This window comes from Scophthalmus maximus, chromosome 21, assembly GCF_022379125.1.
Source record: "Scophthalmus maximus strain ysfricsl-2021 chromosome 21, ASM2237912v1, whole genome shotgun sequence".
Lineage (NCBI taxonomy): Eukaryota > Metazoa > Chordata > Actinopteri > Pleuronectiformes > Scophthalmidae > Scophthalmus > Scophthalmus maximus.
The window spans coordinates 2630916-2648339 of NC_061535.1; the positions used below are offsets into that span (position 1 = coordinate 2630916).

Consider the following 17424-nt stretch of genomic DNA (forward strand, 5'->3'; position numbering starts at 1 on the left):
GGTGCTGACAGATGTGGAGGCAGCGGTGTGAAGGAGACATGGAGCGGAGAGCGGCGCTGCAGCTTCCTCCTGGGCCGCGAGATCCACCGCACAGATCAGCACATGCACCAACTAGTGTGTCGCATGTGGGAGAGAATTTTTTTTAAAAAACGGGGGCAAAAGGTCGACTAAGGAGGTGAGATTCTGTTTTCAATCACGTTGCAGGTTCCACTTTCACACAGGCCCACGTGAATAAAGGACGGTTGAGCCGGTGCAAGGTTATTTTAAGTGCGAGATAAGTGTAGCACTAAAGACACTGCCGCTTTCATCCTTCCACGCTGACTACACACTCGCGATCGACAGGCGCGACCGCGGAACCATGCGCACACACACACAAGCACGATACATGCAACTTTATGGAGACGAGGGTATCGGATATATGATCTGACAAATATCTGATTATCTGCGGGCTGTTTTCTCTTCAAATAAATTTTTGTGAACCAGCAATTATCCCCCCCCCCCTTTTAACTGGATTTTGTTAAGTTGTTTGCCTGTCTCATGTTTGCTGGGCTGCGCTCACACCCACTTGAAAGTGGGTTGCACTAAAGCGCAGAGTAGGTCACGGACTTGTCACATGAAAAACTCCACTCGTGACTCGTATTCCTGTTGTCTGAGTGTCATATAAGAAATATGTTGGTGCTATTATTTAAAAAAAATCTTAAACAACATAGTGGTGCTTTATTGTTTCAAAGGGGGACATTACCTTTTGTGCTTTGCCTTCTCCACAGGAAGGTCCACGTCTGATATGGGACAGAAACCCCCCTGGAGCTGGTGGACATTTATAAAGTTGCTCGAGGACACATCAGCAGGGTGGACTGTTGTCAAGTGCTGCTCATTGTGGGAACTGTTGGGTTTCTCTGTAATATTGTGAGGTCTCGACCTTAGTATGTTAAGTGCCTTGAGATAATGTATGTTGTGATTTGGCGCTATAAAAAATAGAATAGAATAGGACTGAATTGAATTAGAAATTTTTTTCCTGATGTAAGTGCAAAAAAATACTCGGGCCTAATATAAAGTCAAAATAAGGTCATAACAAAAAGAACTCTCGTTTCAAATACTATTGGACTAACCTATGTCTATGCTTAGGCCTATCTCTATGTCTATGATTGGGGGGGTTACTTTAATGTAATCACCTGTTACAGTTTCGTCCGACCCAGACTCGACCAGACAGCAATCAGACGTTGAGCTATTTACTTCTACTGTACAGCATGTGATCAAATACAGCAGACAGGGCTGCTAATAAAATCTTGCAAACCGTATTAAGACTGATCCACTTACGGTGCAAACTGTATTGGTTTTCACCCATCCTCAGTATCCTCATTACCCATTGCCCTGTCCCCCTTGATGCTCTCAGCATCCGAGCGGACGTGCGTGCCGCCTGGCTTTTGACCAGAAACTGTCTGAGAGCGTCCAGACACTTGGAAACTTGTAAAAGGGTCAAATTTAACGACAATTTCTTTTACAAGATTTTGGCATAATACAAGAAGGCATGATGATCATCGGTTGTGCAGTTAAAATTTTAAATCATGACCATCATTAAAATCCTTTGACACATGCTTCAAACTAAAATGCCGTGTTAACAACACGGGGGTCTCTGATGTCACGCTGATCGTTCTTTAGGCTGAAAAAACACCAAACCATCTGCGCAATGACTTACATGATGCAAGAAAATGATGAATGTGAACATAGATGTCTCCACGTCAGGGTTTAACACACACTGGGCCCACAAACACGCACACACACACACACACACAACACAGTTCCTACGCTTAAAGTTTATGAGCCATAATCTTCCCCCGTCTCACGTATAAACAAACGTGAAAACAAAAAAAGGGAAAACACTGCAATTGTGTGTGGTGTGTGTGTATGTGTCTGTGTGTGTGTGTGTGTGAGCCCACATGTGGGAGTCTGGGACTGCATGTGAGACACTGAGACACATGACAGCAATCAAACCATTTAGGTAAAGTCACACATGAAGCCTGGATGTAAACAACACACAACTAGGGTGTAAATCGGATCTAGAGATATCGAATGTCTGAGATCTCACTTTTTAACAGGAAGATAAATACACAAACAGCCTGTACATTTAGCGAGGCACAGATTAGGCTGAGAGGTACAAAGAGTGTGAGAACACTGAATGCCAGCTAGTGTATGTGGATATACAGTATGTGAAAGAGACAGGGGAGGAGGAAGAGAAAGAGAGAAGTGGGGGAATGAAGTGACAGTTTTCAGCTTGTCCCTTTTCATCCCTTTCTGCAAAGGGACACCAGAGACTTTAATTACCTGCAGAGGTAAGCACACAATGAGCCCCACCCACCGATATGCCAAGGGGACCACACCCTAGTTCCCACGGTAACCCTCCTAAGACCACCGCTCCCTCCTGCATTGCTACTGTAAACACATAAAACGCTAAGAAAATCCCAATATTGTCCACCTTGTACAAAGACGTGACGGAGGGAGGTCGGCAGGGGGAAGAGGAGAGGGGGCCTACTCACATCCAGAGAGTCCTCGTTGACGATGATGAGGGACATGCCGTGTGTCACCAGGCGACAGGAGTAACCTGAGAACACAGACAGTGGTGGGGAGAGAATGGGGGGTGGGAGAGGGATTAGATTTGCTCAGACCCAAAACACAGGTGAAAAACTGGTGTCACGTACAATCTGAATGCCACTTACGCCTGTTGCGATAATTCCGTCGATAAGTACGTGTTTGTTGCCATAAGAATGAATGTCAACAACAGTCCAGCAAGTCTCGCTGCTTCTATCTTCTCATCTGTTCTCGTCTTATGATTAATATACTACTGGTTTGGTCTATGAAATTTCAAGTTCTATGTATTTTTCTAAAAGCACCATGTTTTCACATAGCTTGTTTTGTCTGAGGCCTAAACGCAATTCTGCACTTTGGCTACCATCTCTCTCAGCATCAACACAAATCGTGTAGGACTCGCACGCGCAAAGACCAATAACTGCAAGCTCACATGATTCATACCAAAAGATGGTCTCAAAATGACGATGATATTGTTTAACGCTGGCCACTGGCACATTTCACTCAGAGATTGAATACACGTCTGGCATTTCACGGCCCACATAATGCCCGCTATTCTTCTCGCTGTAACTGAATTAGCTCCACATACAGTTTCTTACAAAGCCGCACGTCAGGCTGCAGCTTCTGCAACGTCGCTGGATTCACATCAATCACCGTCCTCGTGATCTAAAAAAAAAATCATATTTCGTCTACTTTGTCGCTTTTGGGCGCTCCCCTCCCACCTATGTTGATGGCGGTCTCCTGCTTGTCACCCGTGAGGACCCAGATCTTAATGTCAGCCCTCATCAGAGTGGCGATGGTCTCTGGCACGCCAGCCTGGAGACGGTCCTCTATGGCTGTGGCGCCCAGCAGCAGTAGGTTCTGTTGGCGGAACAGAAGAGCGTGACGAGAGGGAATTCGGGATGCGACGAACAAAATGTGGCGCCAACGGTACAAAGTTTCAAGAAAGCACGTTAAAATAAATCATATTTGGGCGGCGAATTCAGTCAAACATTGTCAGCCTCAATGAGAGGGCTCTTTCTCTCCGGAGAACATCATCCATATCTAATTTAAAGATGAGTACGATGTGAGCGAGCGAGCGAGGTCAGCTAGTAGGGGCGCTCGTTTTGGGCCGCTCTACCAACTCTGTGTGTTCGTGCCAAGAAGTAACCCCATTACCTTCCAACCCCCTCGCTATAATTTGTTCAGCATTTAAATGCACATGTACCCTCATTAGACACACTCGGGCGCACACACAAACACCCGCACAGACACACAAGTTAACGCTACGGTGTTGTTGACTCCAGTTTTATGGGGCTTTTGGCAGGGCTGGCGCAGGTAATTACCCTTGTGGTCGCCCAGTCTGAGCTCCCCTCCTCCTCCTCCTCCTCCTGCTTCCTCTTTTTTTTTTCAGCTCCTCACTTACTCTTCTCACCTCGCCTCTCTCCTCTACATCCCTGGTTTTTCCCACCTTTATGTTCCACTGAGTAACTCTCTAACGCTGGAATCTGTATATCGCTACATCAGCGTTACCTTTAGGAACCAACCGACGCTTGCAAAGAGCAGTAAGAGCCTTTATATTGTGATATAAGAAGAGATACGCAATTTAAGCACAAATTAGTCTTTGGGTTTGTCTTGAAGGTTGATGAATAATGCAGTGACACTGTGGTTGCTTAAGTGTTGGATATAATGGAGCCACTCTGCCTCCTGCTGGCATATTTCAAGTGTGTGTGTGTATGTCTGTGTGTGTACAGAGGAGTTTTATCTTCTTTCAGCTCTCTGATTTCATAATAATCCATCAACGCAATATTCAGTTTAATATGTGCTACAAAAGGAAATTTTATGAAAAGTAAACTTAGAAAGTTTACCCGTCAATCACAAGCACAATGTATCATTACAAGATAGTTTTTTTGAAGTGTAGAATTACTTTTTGAGACCATTTAACTCTTAGTATAAAGCTAATGTTAAAGATTACCACACACTATGTTCAGGTCAGAGCAGCACAGACACACGTCACTCCCGAGAACGAGAAGGTGAGTTTTACCTTTTCCAGTAGTTCGTAACACTCCTCCAGCTTCTGAGCGCGGTCCTTGAGCACGGTGCTGACCCGATTGTATTCCTTCAGCCACTCCTGGTAGGCGCCTTCCTCCAGGTCCACATAGGCGAAACACAGGGTCCTCAGGCCTGAGTGGATCAGAGGAGAGAATAAGACAGTCAATCAGCGTGGTCACGGAACAGAAATATACTTTTTTTTTTAAAGTGGGAGTGTACAGTCAAACGTTTTCCGTGGGAAAGAAGCAGACAGAATGGAGGCAACTCAGAACCGATGGTTTTGAAGTAAATTATCTAATAAATGTCAAGTCTTAAAACTCTGTTTGTGCAGTGTCATGTTCGAAATGAGTCCCTGTATTTTAAATCGGTGCACTTAGTGAATTCATCGTCATCGTTGTTGAAATTAATGTCAAATAGCAAGATTGTTATTTTGCTCAATCAAGTGTGATGCCGACACATATTTAACTAAAGTCTGACTCAACTGAAATCATGTGACTCAAGCTAATATGAGACAAAAAAAGTTACACCTGAGTAAAAGTAAGCAAAATAAGAGAGATTAAGTTAATTTATCAGTAACAACATTTAGTACACAAGAAGTGTTTTTAGGCTTCACCTCCCTCCCCATACTCTCGTTTTTTACTTCTTACCTTCAGTGGCAAACTGTTCCAGATGAGCAATAGTTAATTCTTTGTACTGGGACGCCTCAGTCAGACGTTCAAAGATGACATTATCCTGCAAAGAGACAACACAATTGACTGAGAACTGAAACACAACGCCGTGTGAACAACAGTTTGGAGACAAGATAATGAGATAAACATACGGCTCCTTTGCAGTAGAGCCGTAGCTTCCCGTTGGGGGTCCGGACCACCACAGACATTCGTTTGCGGTTACTGTAAAAGGAAACAGTGGGTTTAGATTCAAAACACACTTTTAATCAGAGAATTATTTACAGAGTGAAGGGGAACATTTATGGGAATATTACCTTGAAAACTCCAAGACATTCAGCAGCACATAGCTCATCTCTTTTTCTCTCTGAAATGGACAACGTGGGATGTGTTATTTGAAGTGTTTTAAAAGCTCTTACTTTAATAAAGAACACAGGTCAGACACACACTTACAGCTTCAATGATGACTGAATCCGGGGTCCTCGCAGTGAACACAAAGCCGAGGCCTTTGGCCCCTTTGACCAGAGCGCCTTCATCTGGCGAAGAGGCCTGGTAGATGAGCTGGTTGTCCTCTCGCTCTGGGACCACCGTGTGACACACTGCCATCATTGTCAGGAACTCGCAGATCTGAGGTGATGTAGGCTGAACACACACAATCAGAGCAGACACTAGTCATTTTTGGGCCGAAACAATTTGAAATTGTAAAAAAAAAAAGTCAGAAAAGCTTCAGGGACACCTACATGGTTCGTCTCAATGTTTTGAATGAGGGTGGGGTCGTCAAACTCTGTGGAGTTGTTGCTGTTGGACGGCAGATTGCTGTGAGACAGGAAATGTATAAGAACATCTAGTTACTGTGTACAAACCAAAAAATTAAAAATGAATGTCATTGCCGGTTCAAATAAACAAACCCTACATCCATTGTTTTAATCAAAGCATGCACACTACTTTCATTTCAGAATGCATGCAGAGCCTAAAATGAAGAAAAGAGTATATGACGGGGAAGGCGGAGGTCACGCACCTGAAGTCCTCCATCGAGCGATCGCAGTCGAGATCAGGGAAGTGGCTGCAGTGGTGAATGAGTTTGCATTGCAAAAGGAATCAGCAGGTGAGAAGCATGCAAGAATTCAATCAGCTGATTTAATAACAGGTCGTTCTTTACTACAAGTTAGTCGGAGACGTGAATTTGCCGAACAATCAGAGATTAAAAGAAGTTTAGTGTAAAAGTGCATTTAGTGGCATTCTACGCTAATTTTCTCTTAGAAGATGTCTCCTTTAACAGGTAGAGGTAAGAGGCAAGAATGTAGTTTAATAAAAAGTGGTGACTGACCCATATGTTATTCCAGCAATGGTACACTTCTTGAAGTGCATGACGTTACAGGTCAAAGTTCCCGTCTTGTCAGAAAAGAGATACTTCACCTGAAGAAGACAAACAGACAACAGACAATGAAAGCGAAGGCCTGTATTAACTGGGATCACTGATTGTGAGGAGGAGGAGGAGAAACTGACCTGGCCCAGTTCCTCATTGAGATTGGATGTCCGAGCCACGGCCGGTGTGTCCGTCTCTGCGTAGTACATCTCCATGTCCTGAGGAGAAAAAAAGCAAAAAAAAGCAAAGTTATCATGAATATTTGTCGGCTGGTAAAAATATTCAAGAACATGTCTTATAAAACACAGACAGCTCATACCCAGTTGATGAAGAGGGCCTGCGTGAACTTGACCACCTCCAGGGTGACCAGCAGGCTAATGGGAATCAGGTTGTTGTAGAGGATGATGAACGTCAGAAGGTTGTAAGCAAAGTTCGTGGAGATGTCACCTGCACCAAAAAACACGATATTCCCTCATTTAGCGACCCCTTGTGTGCGAATGAATGCAAACCTCTTCACTGCTGTGAGGAGACTTAAGTAACAGTCTGTGGAGTGGGTGGTGTGTTCTCACCGGCCCGGGACAGGTACCAGCAGGCATCTTCAGTGTGTTCCCTGTTCCAGATGGCAGCGCCGACAGAACTGATTAGAGCCATGACCAGCAGTATGCAGAACAGGACCAGGATCTGCATGTTGGTCACCCGCTCAACATTAGAGCGCTTCAGTGGCGCCTTGGTGGAGTTCTTGGAGGTGAGTGAATACAATAAGTGAGAAACACACACATGGAAAAACTGCCGCTAGCAGGACTCCTTAAATTCTTTGTTTTACTAAATTAATTTGTCAGGCATGAATAATAATAATAAACATGAAAGTAATTTTCAAAGTTTTTTTGGCAAAAAAATGAGTTAGCAATCTTAACACTGGAACTGAAGATCAAACATACATACTTCTGAGCTTTGAAGTGCTCCCAGTAATGAGGAGTTAATCACACAGCTAATTAAAAGCTCTGAACTTGTCCTATGAAGTTCACCAGGAAATTCCACTCGGCTCTTAGATATTTTTAAAGCCAGAATGTTTTCGCACATTATTCTCTGTTTACTGAATTCAGACAGAACAGCGTTTTTTTTTTTACCTGCATCAGTTTGGAGTCGTGGCCAGTGTAGACAACTATTCCCACAACCCACTGAGTGTTCCTGAGCTGGGCGCCACGGAGCAACACCTGGTCTGGGCCCAGGGGAGCTGGACTGGGAAGAAAAAGAGAAGCAAAACAAGCGCAAAACCTTATGAATCGATGCGGTTTTTAGGTTGGCCTTCTTTTTCAGGTTGTTCATGAGTAAAATGTCTGCATTCAAAAGAAAATATTCCCTTTTTTTCCACAGTTACTTCTCAACCTTTCTTTGCCTCCGACTGCCTCTTTGTTTTGGATATGGTAAATTTAAAATCGATGATGTGTAAGGACTTTTCTCCTGCTGTCTTAGCCACATCTGTCTTATAAAAAGAAAATTTAAAGATATTTCTAAATTAAAAAAAGAACTATGTGTGTGTCTCACTTCTGGTTCTCCAGCCGCAGTGTCCCGGTGAAGTCGTACAGGTGTCGGTTGGGGCCTTCACACTCCAAACGGCCAGACAGCGCCATCAAATCCTCCAGCGTCTGTTTACCAGCTGTGAGCGGGAGACCCTGAAGAAAAACCAAAAAGTCAAGTCAGGGAAAGTTTACTGAAAACATTACGGAAAAGCAAATGACAAAAACCAGCGGGAGACGGAGATGGAACAAGAACAACAAGACACACGATCAGATCTTGTGCGTGACCCCATGTGCAAATGTGTGGTTTCATTTGAAACCGAGTCCTGAAAGTTGATGCCAGCGGTTTTCTAACATCTTTAATTCATTCATCCACTTGCATCTACTCACAGTATTAAGTATTGGATGGGTCTAAAACAACAAAGACTCAGAATTTAAATCTAAAATGACTGACTTCCATTCGGGTTGATTTTGCAGCTCCTTGACACGGGCGACCCAGAAACAGTGGGTATAAGTGTACAAATTATAAAGAGTTTATACAGCATGAACCTCTGGCCAGGGGAAGAAGGTTACCACTAATCAGACAAACTTTACAGAAGCCACACCTGTCTGATCTTCAGGTTGGTTTCTCCATCCAGGTTTGAGGTCTCGGTGTAACACATGGCCTGCGGCTCACTGTGGGGAGGAGGCAGAGTGGGATCAGAATGCTTCAGTGCTTCAAATGATACACTCATCGGTCGATACAATCAGTCAGTGAAAATTTGTGAATATTAAATAATTGATCAAGTGAATACACATGTGCTGGATACAGTTTATTTTACTCTATTTGAACTAAACTATTTGGACTGTTTAACAATTTTACAACAATACTTCCAGCATTATGCTTGAATGCAGAATCATTATGCAGGAATCAATAAAATAAAAAAAGAGCACATAAATTGATTAATAACAGACCATCATTAATTGCAGCCCTTAAAGTGGTGCAACACAAAAACAATTGTTAATGGTGGACACACATTTACAGATACATACACACACTCATCCACATACACATAGAGAGAGTCTGACCTGGAGGACACAATGACCATGTCAGCTGGAAGGTGCTGGCCATTGGTCACCTTCACTATGTCTCCTACTGCCACCTTGTGGTCAGGACGCAGCAGTGCAACAGCGAGAGACATTTAAAAAAAAAAAAGGCAGAAAAACAGCAGCGTTAAGAAAGAGGGGAAGGGGCAAGGGAGGAAGAGGGAGGAGGGAGGAAACAACAGGCAGGTTAATAAGTGACCAGCCAATAGGAAGCCAATAGATAGATAGAGAGAGAGAGAAAGACATGAGATAAAGTGACAGTGAGCCCAGCAGTGCAGTGCAGAGCTTTAATTATTTGGATTTTTAGACTGCAACAGAGGCAGAGAACAGAAGGAGAGAAAATGAGGAGTTCACAGCTCAACTCATTTCCGGAAGAAAAGATGCAGCCAATCTAACAAATATATATAAATAACCTGGGAGAAAATGTCACTCAAGAAACAAGTCTGAGGAGGCACTTTAAGGCCAAACCCATTGTCTGGGTCACCTGGTTACAACAGAAGCAGATGATAACATTAGAAAACTGCAGCGAAACACGCGGAGTCGTTGTTTAGACACAGCCGGTGTGCTGCATGAGGCACAGTCAGAATCTCATTCTCCAGGCTGCTTGATCTCCTGAGATCTGCAGCCGCAGACTTGTTTTTTCCCAGCACGCACCAGGGGAGATGAGCCTGACTCTACAAAATGACCAGGATCATGGGTAAATGTTCACTGCAGCATTATCGCTGTCGGAACGCGGTCCCTCTTCCCCGTGGCTTTCTTCCAGAGGACCACTCTTTCCGACCCTACACCGTGTGACTGATCAATATGTATGAAGCGCAGTTATTGTTTTAATTGTTCTGAAAAAAGTTAATATAAAAAAATCTCCAAATTCACAGCAGGTGACATTATGTCATGACATAAAATATGCAGCAATGAAGGTTAAGAGGAATAAATGGCGCAATTTCAGGGAAACTACTAATCGCCACCGTGTCGGTGAGGGAGCAGGAACAAATTCCTTACCCTGGAAACGAACAGGGCTCATTTCCTCTTCCCTCCCGTTGTCACCCACATAACACGGACTCAGATTTAAATTTGATTTGATCTGCTGGAGCAGGACGGTGCACAGCTGGACTCGGCTAATGAGCACATTCAAGAAAAAGCTTGCACGTTACACTGTGACAAGGTATGTTCATTTTTTCTCTCTGATACTTTCATTTCGGCAGAGGGGGGGAAACACAACCTAAAAGAATCAATACTAATTGGAAGAGTTTAATTTTATAGTCAAGGAGCCAAAGCACACAGATGCTGACCCGACAGAGACTGAGTGACGACAAAAACAGTCCTGGAAACCAAAAGAAGAGAACATATGTGATCACTGCACAACAGGTAAAGGAGAAACAAGTAACTATCTGATAATTGTATAAATTAAGAAATGGGATTTGTTTATGCCTCAGTTTTAAACGGTACGATATGCTGCACGCTTGGCTGCACATATTAATCATCCTGTCTTGCTGGTAATTATTTTATCACATATACTTGCGTTCCTGCTCATGTAGTGTTTCTTACCTTGTTTGCATTGTCTTACATTTACATTATTATTTTAATGTCTCTGTTGATTGCCCATACACTTATTATTTACTCTGCTTCTTGTAGAGTTTAAATGTCTTTTCAGATTGCACCTTATTTCTCCTAACATTCATTGAAGGGGGAAGGGTAGAGAGAAAGCACGGGGGTGATGAGAGAGAGCAACATGGATGAAGTCTATGATGTTAGTGATACCTGTTTCCAGATGACTGTCTGCCAGGCTCCGTTCCGCAGCACTGAGAGACAAGGACAACACAGCCATCAGTCAGCCTATAGAGCAGCGCTCATACAGTATTCATAGCCGCTAAACTTTTGTCCGGGGCCCTGCCGGGCCTGCGCCGCAGTGAGTGACAGGCAAGAGCCTTTCACTCAGCCATGAAAGGAAAACAAAAACCAAACAAATAGATACAAGCACACTCATGGAAAAGTGTGGACAGCTGATGCACACGCACGCACGCACACAGATACCTGTTGTATTCTTCTTGTTGACTGTGTTGTCTGCTTTGTGTCTTTTCTGTAAAAGATGAAGACGCATTAGCTTTGAAGACGTCTTTCTCTCTCTCTCTTTCTCCTACTTCAAACAGCCCGACCTTTCATCAGACCATGTGGCAGACGCTGCTGCTGCTGTACTCACATAGTCCTCTATGATCTCTTTGATCCCGGCCACGGTGAGGATGAAGATGAGCGGGACCAGCGTTGTGTAGCGACCGGTCGGTGACACATCGGGGATTTGCTGATGAGAGTCAAGAGAGGAAACTGTCAAGACATCATTGGGGATTAGACAGTTCTGGTAAGCTCGAGGCAGGCATGACAACAGAGCGTTCTTACTGCATGAAGCAGATACACGCAGGCTTTACAGAGCGGCCGGTCCACACCAATAATGAGAACAGAGCTATTGAGACGGATATTGTTGTCAACAGCCCGATGTCTGTGTATTTCAAATCGCACGAGACAGGTCGAGCCACCTAAGCACAGCAGAAGCTAGTGGGACTTCTCGTGATGATCATCGTAGACAGGAAAAAAAACAGAGTGCCCCTGCACGAGAAAGAAAATATGACTCATTCATCAGGTAGCTGTTTGGACTGTGAACTATTTTTGGCTTTTTTCTGGTCCACATTGTGGTTTTCTCTAGGATGGTGCTCCCCTGACCCCGCTCTGCTCTCTTCCCTGCCAGTCTGTGCTGCTGGCTGGGCGTGACTCCTGGTTCCAGCTCCTCCACACACCCAATTGTCATCCAAGCAGTCATCCACTCACTCCCCTGCAGTATATAAAGGCCGGTCTGATCGCTACTTCTCTGCCAGAACGTCGAAGTACCATGTGGTATTTCGGCCTCGGGCCAAAACTCTTGTGTTCTCTTGGAAAGTTGCCTGCCTGCCTGCATTGCGCCCTAACCCTGCTCTGTCTTCTTCCCTCGCTCCAGGATCATCTGATCACCTCGTTCTGATGGTCACGCTCACCCACCTGAACACTCTTCCCTCTTCTCTTCCCCCTTCTCTTCCCCCTTCTCTGTCCCCCCCTCCCTCCTCTCCCGCTGGCCAACCCCGGCCTGCACTCACACTGCTTCAAAAGATCCGGGCCAAGGCACGATTGCTTCTTGCTTAAACGTCATCACGTCGTAATACGACCCACGCATTGATTGACGTCATCGCATTGCGTCGCCTTGTTATTTGAAAACGTGTGGTCTCGGTTGGGTTTTAGCCACATAATGGAGAGCAGCACAGAAAACATTGTAACGTTATTCACTATGTGGGGTTATTTTTGACTCATTTTGGTGTGGCGCGGCCCAGCTTAGTATATAATTGATGTCAGTACCGCCGTCAATGCTCATGCTCGTGCATGTGCAATCGTGTTGTGCCAAGGCCGACATCTTCCCACGGCCGGGAAGCGTGAATCGTGCTTGGGCACGGTACAAATGCCAAGTGTGAGTGCGCCCCTTAGTCTCATTGCTTTGTGTCACTGTCACCTTGTTTATTGAATCTTAACAGTACCGACAACAGAACTTTGCGGGATTTTACAATTCAAAAATTATTCGAAAAAAACATTTATTTTTTTCATACATTTTTATGATTTTTGGGTAATATCTACATGGTTGAATGCACTTCGGCATCAGCTACATAATTGTAATGTAGCATCTTTTGTGATCTAAGATACACTTTGATGCAAACAAAGTGCGATATTCAATTGTGTAAGTAAGTAATATCTAATCAATTCATATTGATGTATCAATACTAGAATTTTATCAAAATGATGATTCGAATGGTGCTTATATAATGTTCCTCCTGTCCAAATCTAAACCTTTGCCATCTTGAGAACATCTCTTGAAAATCGATCATGCAAGCATTACAGATATAGCTGGGTCCGTGGGAAAACCTTGGGTGTTTTAAAAACAGACTTTCGAGGATCTCTCGTTTAAAAAATCCTGAGTGTGGGCCACGTAAGCATCAAACTGAAAAAAAAACAGCGCTCTGAGCGAACTGCTGTTACCGCTGTGTGTGCGTGGGGTTTACCTGCATGAGCGCGATGAACAGGAAGAAGGCGTTGGCAGCCCTTCGGATCTGCTCGTAGAGGAACCGGGGCAGAAAGGTGAGGACCCCATACTTGGTGGTGCTGCGGAAGAAGACGAGGAGAGAGGAGACTTTACTCAGTGATGGAGGCAGGGCCAAGGCAGTGCATTAGTAAAAGAGGGGAATTTGTAAGTAAAATGTGTGGTAACGATTTTTTTTTTAACCTGATAGGCTCAAGCAGCATTACGTTCAAGGCTGCATAACAATGCACTACCTTTGGGTTTTAAGATTGCAGGGCTGGACAATCTATTAGAAACACTCAGCGAGGGCAAATAAAGCCATTACGGGCTGCACACACATTTAACCTATTAATAGACCAACACTTTTAATCCAATGATCTAAATTTAGAGCCAGAGCACCAGAAAATAGGTAAAAAAAACCTTAGCAACCTCAACTTTTCTGTCAATCAACGGTATTGATCAGACAACCGTATTGATTGGCGTCGTTATAGCCAGGAGCTACCGTAAGAGCTTTTAGAGTGGCTAAGAATAAAAAATGTCAACCTTCGAGTCAAGGCCTGACTGTGTGGCTTGAGTGAAAAGAAAGAGGTTCTGTAATGGCTTGTGATTAATGGATAGTGTGTGTTTGTGTGTGTGAGTGTGTGCACGCACTGAACGTCAAAGCACACACACTTCTATCACAGTTCAGAATCGCCGAGGACATGAACCTGTGCCCCTTTTTTCCGCCTGCCCACAAAAGTATCAAAGAGCAGGACGTTACACACTAATAAGGACAGCACCAGCTGTCAGTCGGTCTCACACACACACACACACACACACACACACACACACACACACACACACACACACACACACACACACACACACACACACACACACACACACACACACACACACACACACACACACACACACACACACACACACACACACACACACACACACACACACACACACACACACACACTATCCTGACCCTGATGTTCTGCAAGAGTTAGTGATACTACACCTATGATACTACAGATAAAGCTTCCTTAATCTAATCAAAAGACATGTGGTACGGGACTCTACAATGACACACGCACACAAACACACACACTCTTTTCCCACTGGACCAGGAGAGAAACAAAAAAATTTATGTCAAGAACATCTGGCTGTTATTTTTCATACTATAGATGTCCAGCTCGCCGGTGGTGTTAACAGCTGTTAGCTGCAGGGGTGAGGCTCTCCTGCTGCTCCTATGTGGCTTTGTAGTGGTTTTACTTAGAAAAAAAAAGGAAGGACTTTATACATTTAAAGCCTAAAGAAAACAATGTGCTGAAGTCAGAGAGGAGTAATGCCTCTACATGGAAGAACATAGTCATGTAGATTTTCTGGTATTTGTAAAAGAGATTCTCGTCTTTTTCCAACAACGAGGAGCTGCTGCACTTGTGCGCACGGGAAGCAGCACCACTGCTCACGTTGTATGAAGACAACTGCATGCAGTGAAATATGAAAGTGAGGGGCCCAGGGAATGGAGAGGAGGCGAGCAGAGTATACATATAAAAGCTACAACGGCTTTAATCTCAGAAAAAAATCAATAAGACCATTGAACCTTTCAAACCTAAAGAGTTACAGGAACACGGGGGCATCAAAGGGCACACCTCTGGAGCACGGCGCTCCCGAACTCTCCAAACTGCATGCAGGGGGAGGGGGAGGGGGGGCTCAGCATATGATCCAATCAGATGGAGACAGAGAATACCTGCCCTAATCTTATTTGTAGGGCTGAAATGGGCTCTTTTTAAAAAGCAAAATCGAATCTCTTGACAGTAATGGCAAGACAGCCGAGTGTCAGCTGACTAATTACCGCTCTCGGAACATGAGCCCCGTGCTCCCAATGGAGCCACCAACAGGAAATAAAATTTGAAAAAAGGTAATGACAGGGAGGGGAAATTACGTTGACATCTGTTTGAATCAAACTTTCATATGGTTCGACTGAATGCGACGAGCCCCCCAAAGAACATGCCAACAACAGCTGGGCTGCTAAAAGACACTGTGTGCCGTTTGGCACTGCCTATGACAGACAAGTACACGCCAGCAGTTGTTCAGTGTTGCACTACACCCACCGAGACACACCAGCACAATATGCGAAGTAATAATAATAATAATAATACTCTTGGTCATAGATTTGTGAGCTCAGACAGTTTATTACCCTCACTGGAATCCGCGACCGCTCATTCTACGACGCCTCGCCTCACAATTTCTCAAACACAGAGCGCACCTTTGACCAAATAGGCCCTTTCAGTCATTGATGTAAACCCATGTATGTAAGCGTAGTGCGTTCTCTCGCCATCTGCAGCATTAATTAAACGTGCAGGACGTATTGATTAGGCAACGCGGGTCATGACAAGTTGATAAGCCGAGCGCTTTTTTTTCCCCAACAGAGATTCTCAAGTGGACTTCAGGTGGGGGCATGTGGCAGCCTCACCCTCTTGAGAGCTGCAGAAGATCGCTTTAATATGTGAGTTATTACGTGTCCTTATCGATGGAGTTGCCCCCGTGAAACTGGAGTAAGTGTAGAACGCGACAACGTTTTACGTTGTTTTGGTTTACGGCAAAACTCAAAAGTCAGGGGGGAATGAGAGAGAGAGAAAGAGAGAGAGAGTTGTCCAAAGTCTACATGTGTCCACATATGGCGGGAGGAAAAAACAGGCTGTAACGACCTTCAACCTGCATGGCAACGTGAGTTTAAAGCACCTCTGACCCACACTGCTGGAGTGTCCTTTAGCAAGACACCAAAGCCCTGTAAGCTCACCTCCCATGTAAAAAGCAGCGGGTGAATAAAGCGAATGAGCCGAACCAACCCTTGATTAAACATGACCAGTCAGGGTCTCTGTGTGCTTTGCTGTTTAAGAACTCGATAAGATGAAGCTGGTCATGATGATGATGATGGTGATGATGGCGAGAGCCCAAAAGGTGGCACTTACCTGACATGGTTGTCGCAGAACTTGGTGGTCTGTGGCCGGTTGAGCAGCACCGTGCGCGCCGTGGCGTCTACGGGATCCGCCTGGGAAGTGGTCCCGGACATCTCATCGTCTGCCTTGCGGTAACCGGCGGACGAGCAAGCGGGTCCTGCACCGTTGGATTGATGGGAGAGAGGCGAGGCTGGGTGAGTGCGAGCGAGAGACACAGAGAAAGAGAGAGAGAGAGAGGAGAGGGAGGGAGCGAGAGACATAGACGGGAGACGTGGTTTACAGTTCAAAAAGCGAACGCGAACTATTTCGACCTAGAGGCTACGGAGTGCTGCGGTAGGGGGTCGACTCGGTGACGTTTCCCGGTTACAAACGCCCCCTCCCCTCCCCTCCCCGCCCGCCCGCCCGTCCGTCTGTCTGTCTTTCACCTTTTATCATGCAGGTGCCGTCGATGCACACGAGCGCGTTTCAGCGACGCCCACGGGACCCCCCGGCGTATAATGGATGTGCTGAGGGGTGCACAATGGCGAACAAACACGCTTGCTCTGTTTGTTTTTTTTACCAGCGCGCTAACTTGCGGCGCGCACCGCGGCTGTCGCAAAGGCACATATTAGTCCTTCTTTTTTTTTCAAAGAAAAGTGACAGGAGGAGGCTGCAACAAGCTGATTTCATCCCCGCAGACTCCGCTGCCTCCCCGCCCGCCCGCCCGGTCTTTGTCATCAAACCGAGCAGTCGCGATCCCCGCTCGTTCGCCTCGCGAGCGAGTGCGCTCCGGGAGAGCGGGACATCCCGAAGCGCGCCTTAAAACAAAAAAACAAAAAAACGTGAATGAACGCGGTGGCTCCTGCGCGGAGAAGGCCCGGGACGCCGGAGTTTACTCAGCCGGTATACAACAACGGCAAACCTGGGCGAGGACAGATGCAGCGGCGGCGGCGCCGCGCCTCCTTTCTCCTCCGTCGTCCTTGCCGAAGCCCCCGGCCCCGCAGAAAGATACCGGCCCGCCGAGCTTGCCACTCCGCCGCCGTGTCATCAGGCCACCTGCCACCCCGGGAAGCCTTTTTCTTTTCTTTCTCTCTGTGTTAATCGGCGCTGTTTGGACTATCGGCCCCCTCCGAGTTGACGCTGAGCTGCTGCTGCC

General features: G+C 45.5%; 1 protein-coding gene across 7 annotated transcripts in view; it reads right to left on the reverse strand.

Moving 5' to 3' along the window:
* The window catches only part of atp8a2 (ATPase phospholipid transporting 8A2), a 48377-nt gene that overhangs the window by 24597 nt on the left and 6356 nt on the right, over nucleotides 1-17424 (reverse strand). For 2 of the 7 annotated variants that reach the window (XM_035619794.2, XM_035619790.2), the window contains 22 exons: nucleotides 16302-16446; nucleotides 13319-13418; nucleotides 11446-11544; nucleotides 11280-11325; nucleotides 11007-11047; nucleotides 9231-9304; nucleotides 8768-8837; nucleotides 8191-8318; nucleotides 7773-7884; nucleotides 7215-7383; nucleotides 6965-7092; nucleotides 6786-6863; nucleotides 6607-6695; nucleotides 6298-6342; nucleotides 6020-6095; nucleotides 5733-5921; nucleotides 5597-5646; nucleotides 5435-5504; nucleotides 5262-5346; nucleotides 4607-4746; nucleotides 3306-3444; nucleotides 2535-2599 (listed from right to left, as the gene is read on the reverse strand). In XM_035619794.2, the coding sequence (XP_035475687.1) occupies nucleotides 2535-2599; nucleotides 3306-3444; nucleotides 4607-4746; nucleotides 5262-5346; nucleotides 5435-5504; nucleotides 5597-5646; nucleotides 5733-5921; nucleotides 6020-6095; nucleotides 6298-6342; nucleotides 6607-6695; nucleotides 6786-6863; nucleotides 6965-7092; nucleotides 7215-7383; nucleotides 7773-7884; nucleotides 8191-8318; nucleotides 8768-8837; nucleotides 9231-9304; nucleotides 11007-11047; nucleotides 11280-11325; nucleotides 11446-11544; nucleotides 13319-13418; nucleotides 16302-16446 (2138 nt within the window). Of the gene's footprint in view, nucleotides 1-2534; nucleotides 2600-3305; nucleotides 3445-4606; nucleotides 4747-5261; nucleotides 5347-5434; nucleotides 5505-5596; nucleotides 5647-5732; nucleotides 5922-6019; nucleotides 6096-6297; nucleotides 6343-6606; nucleotides 6696-6785; nucleotides 6864-6964; nucleotides 7093-7214; nucleotides 7384-7772; nucleotides 7885-8190; nucleotides 8319-8767; nucleotides 8838-9230; nucleotides 9305-11006; nucleotides 11048-11279; nucleotides 11326-11445; nucleotides 11545-13318; nucleotides 13419-16301; nucleotides 16480-17190; nucleotides 17322-17424 lie in introns of those variants that run through there. The other 5 variants (XM_035619792.2, XM_035619789.2, XM_035619795.2 and 2 more) reach the window with 4 other exon arrangements.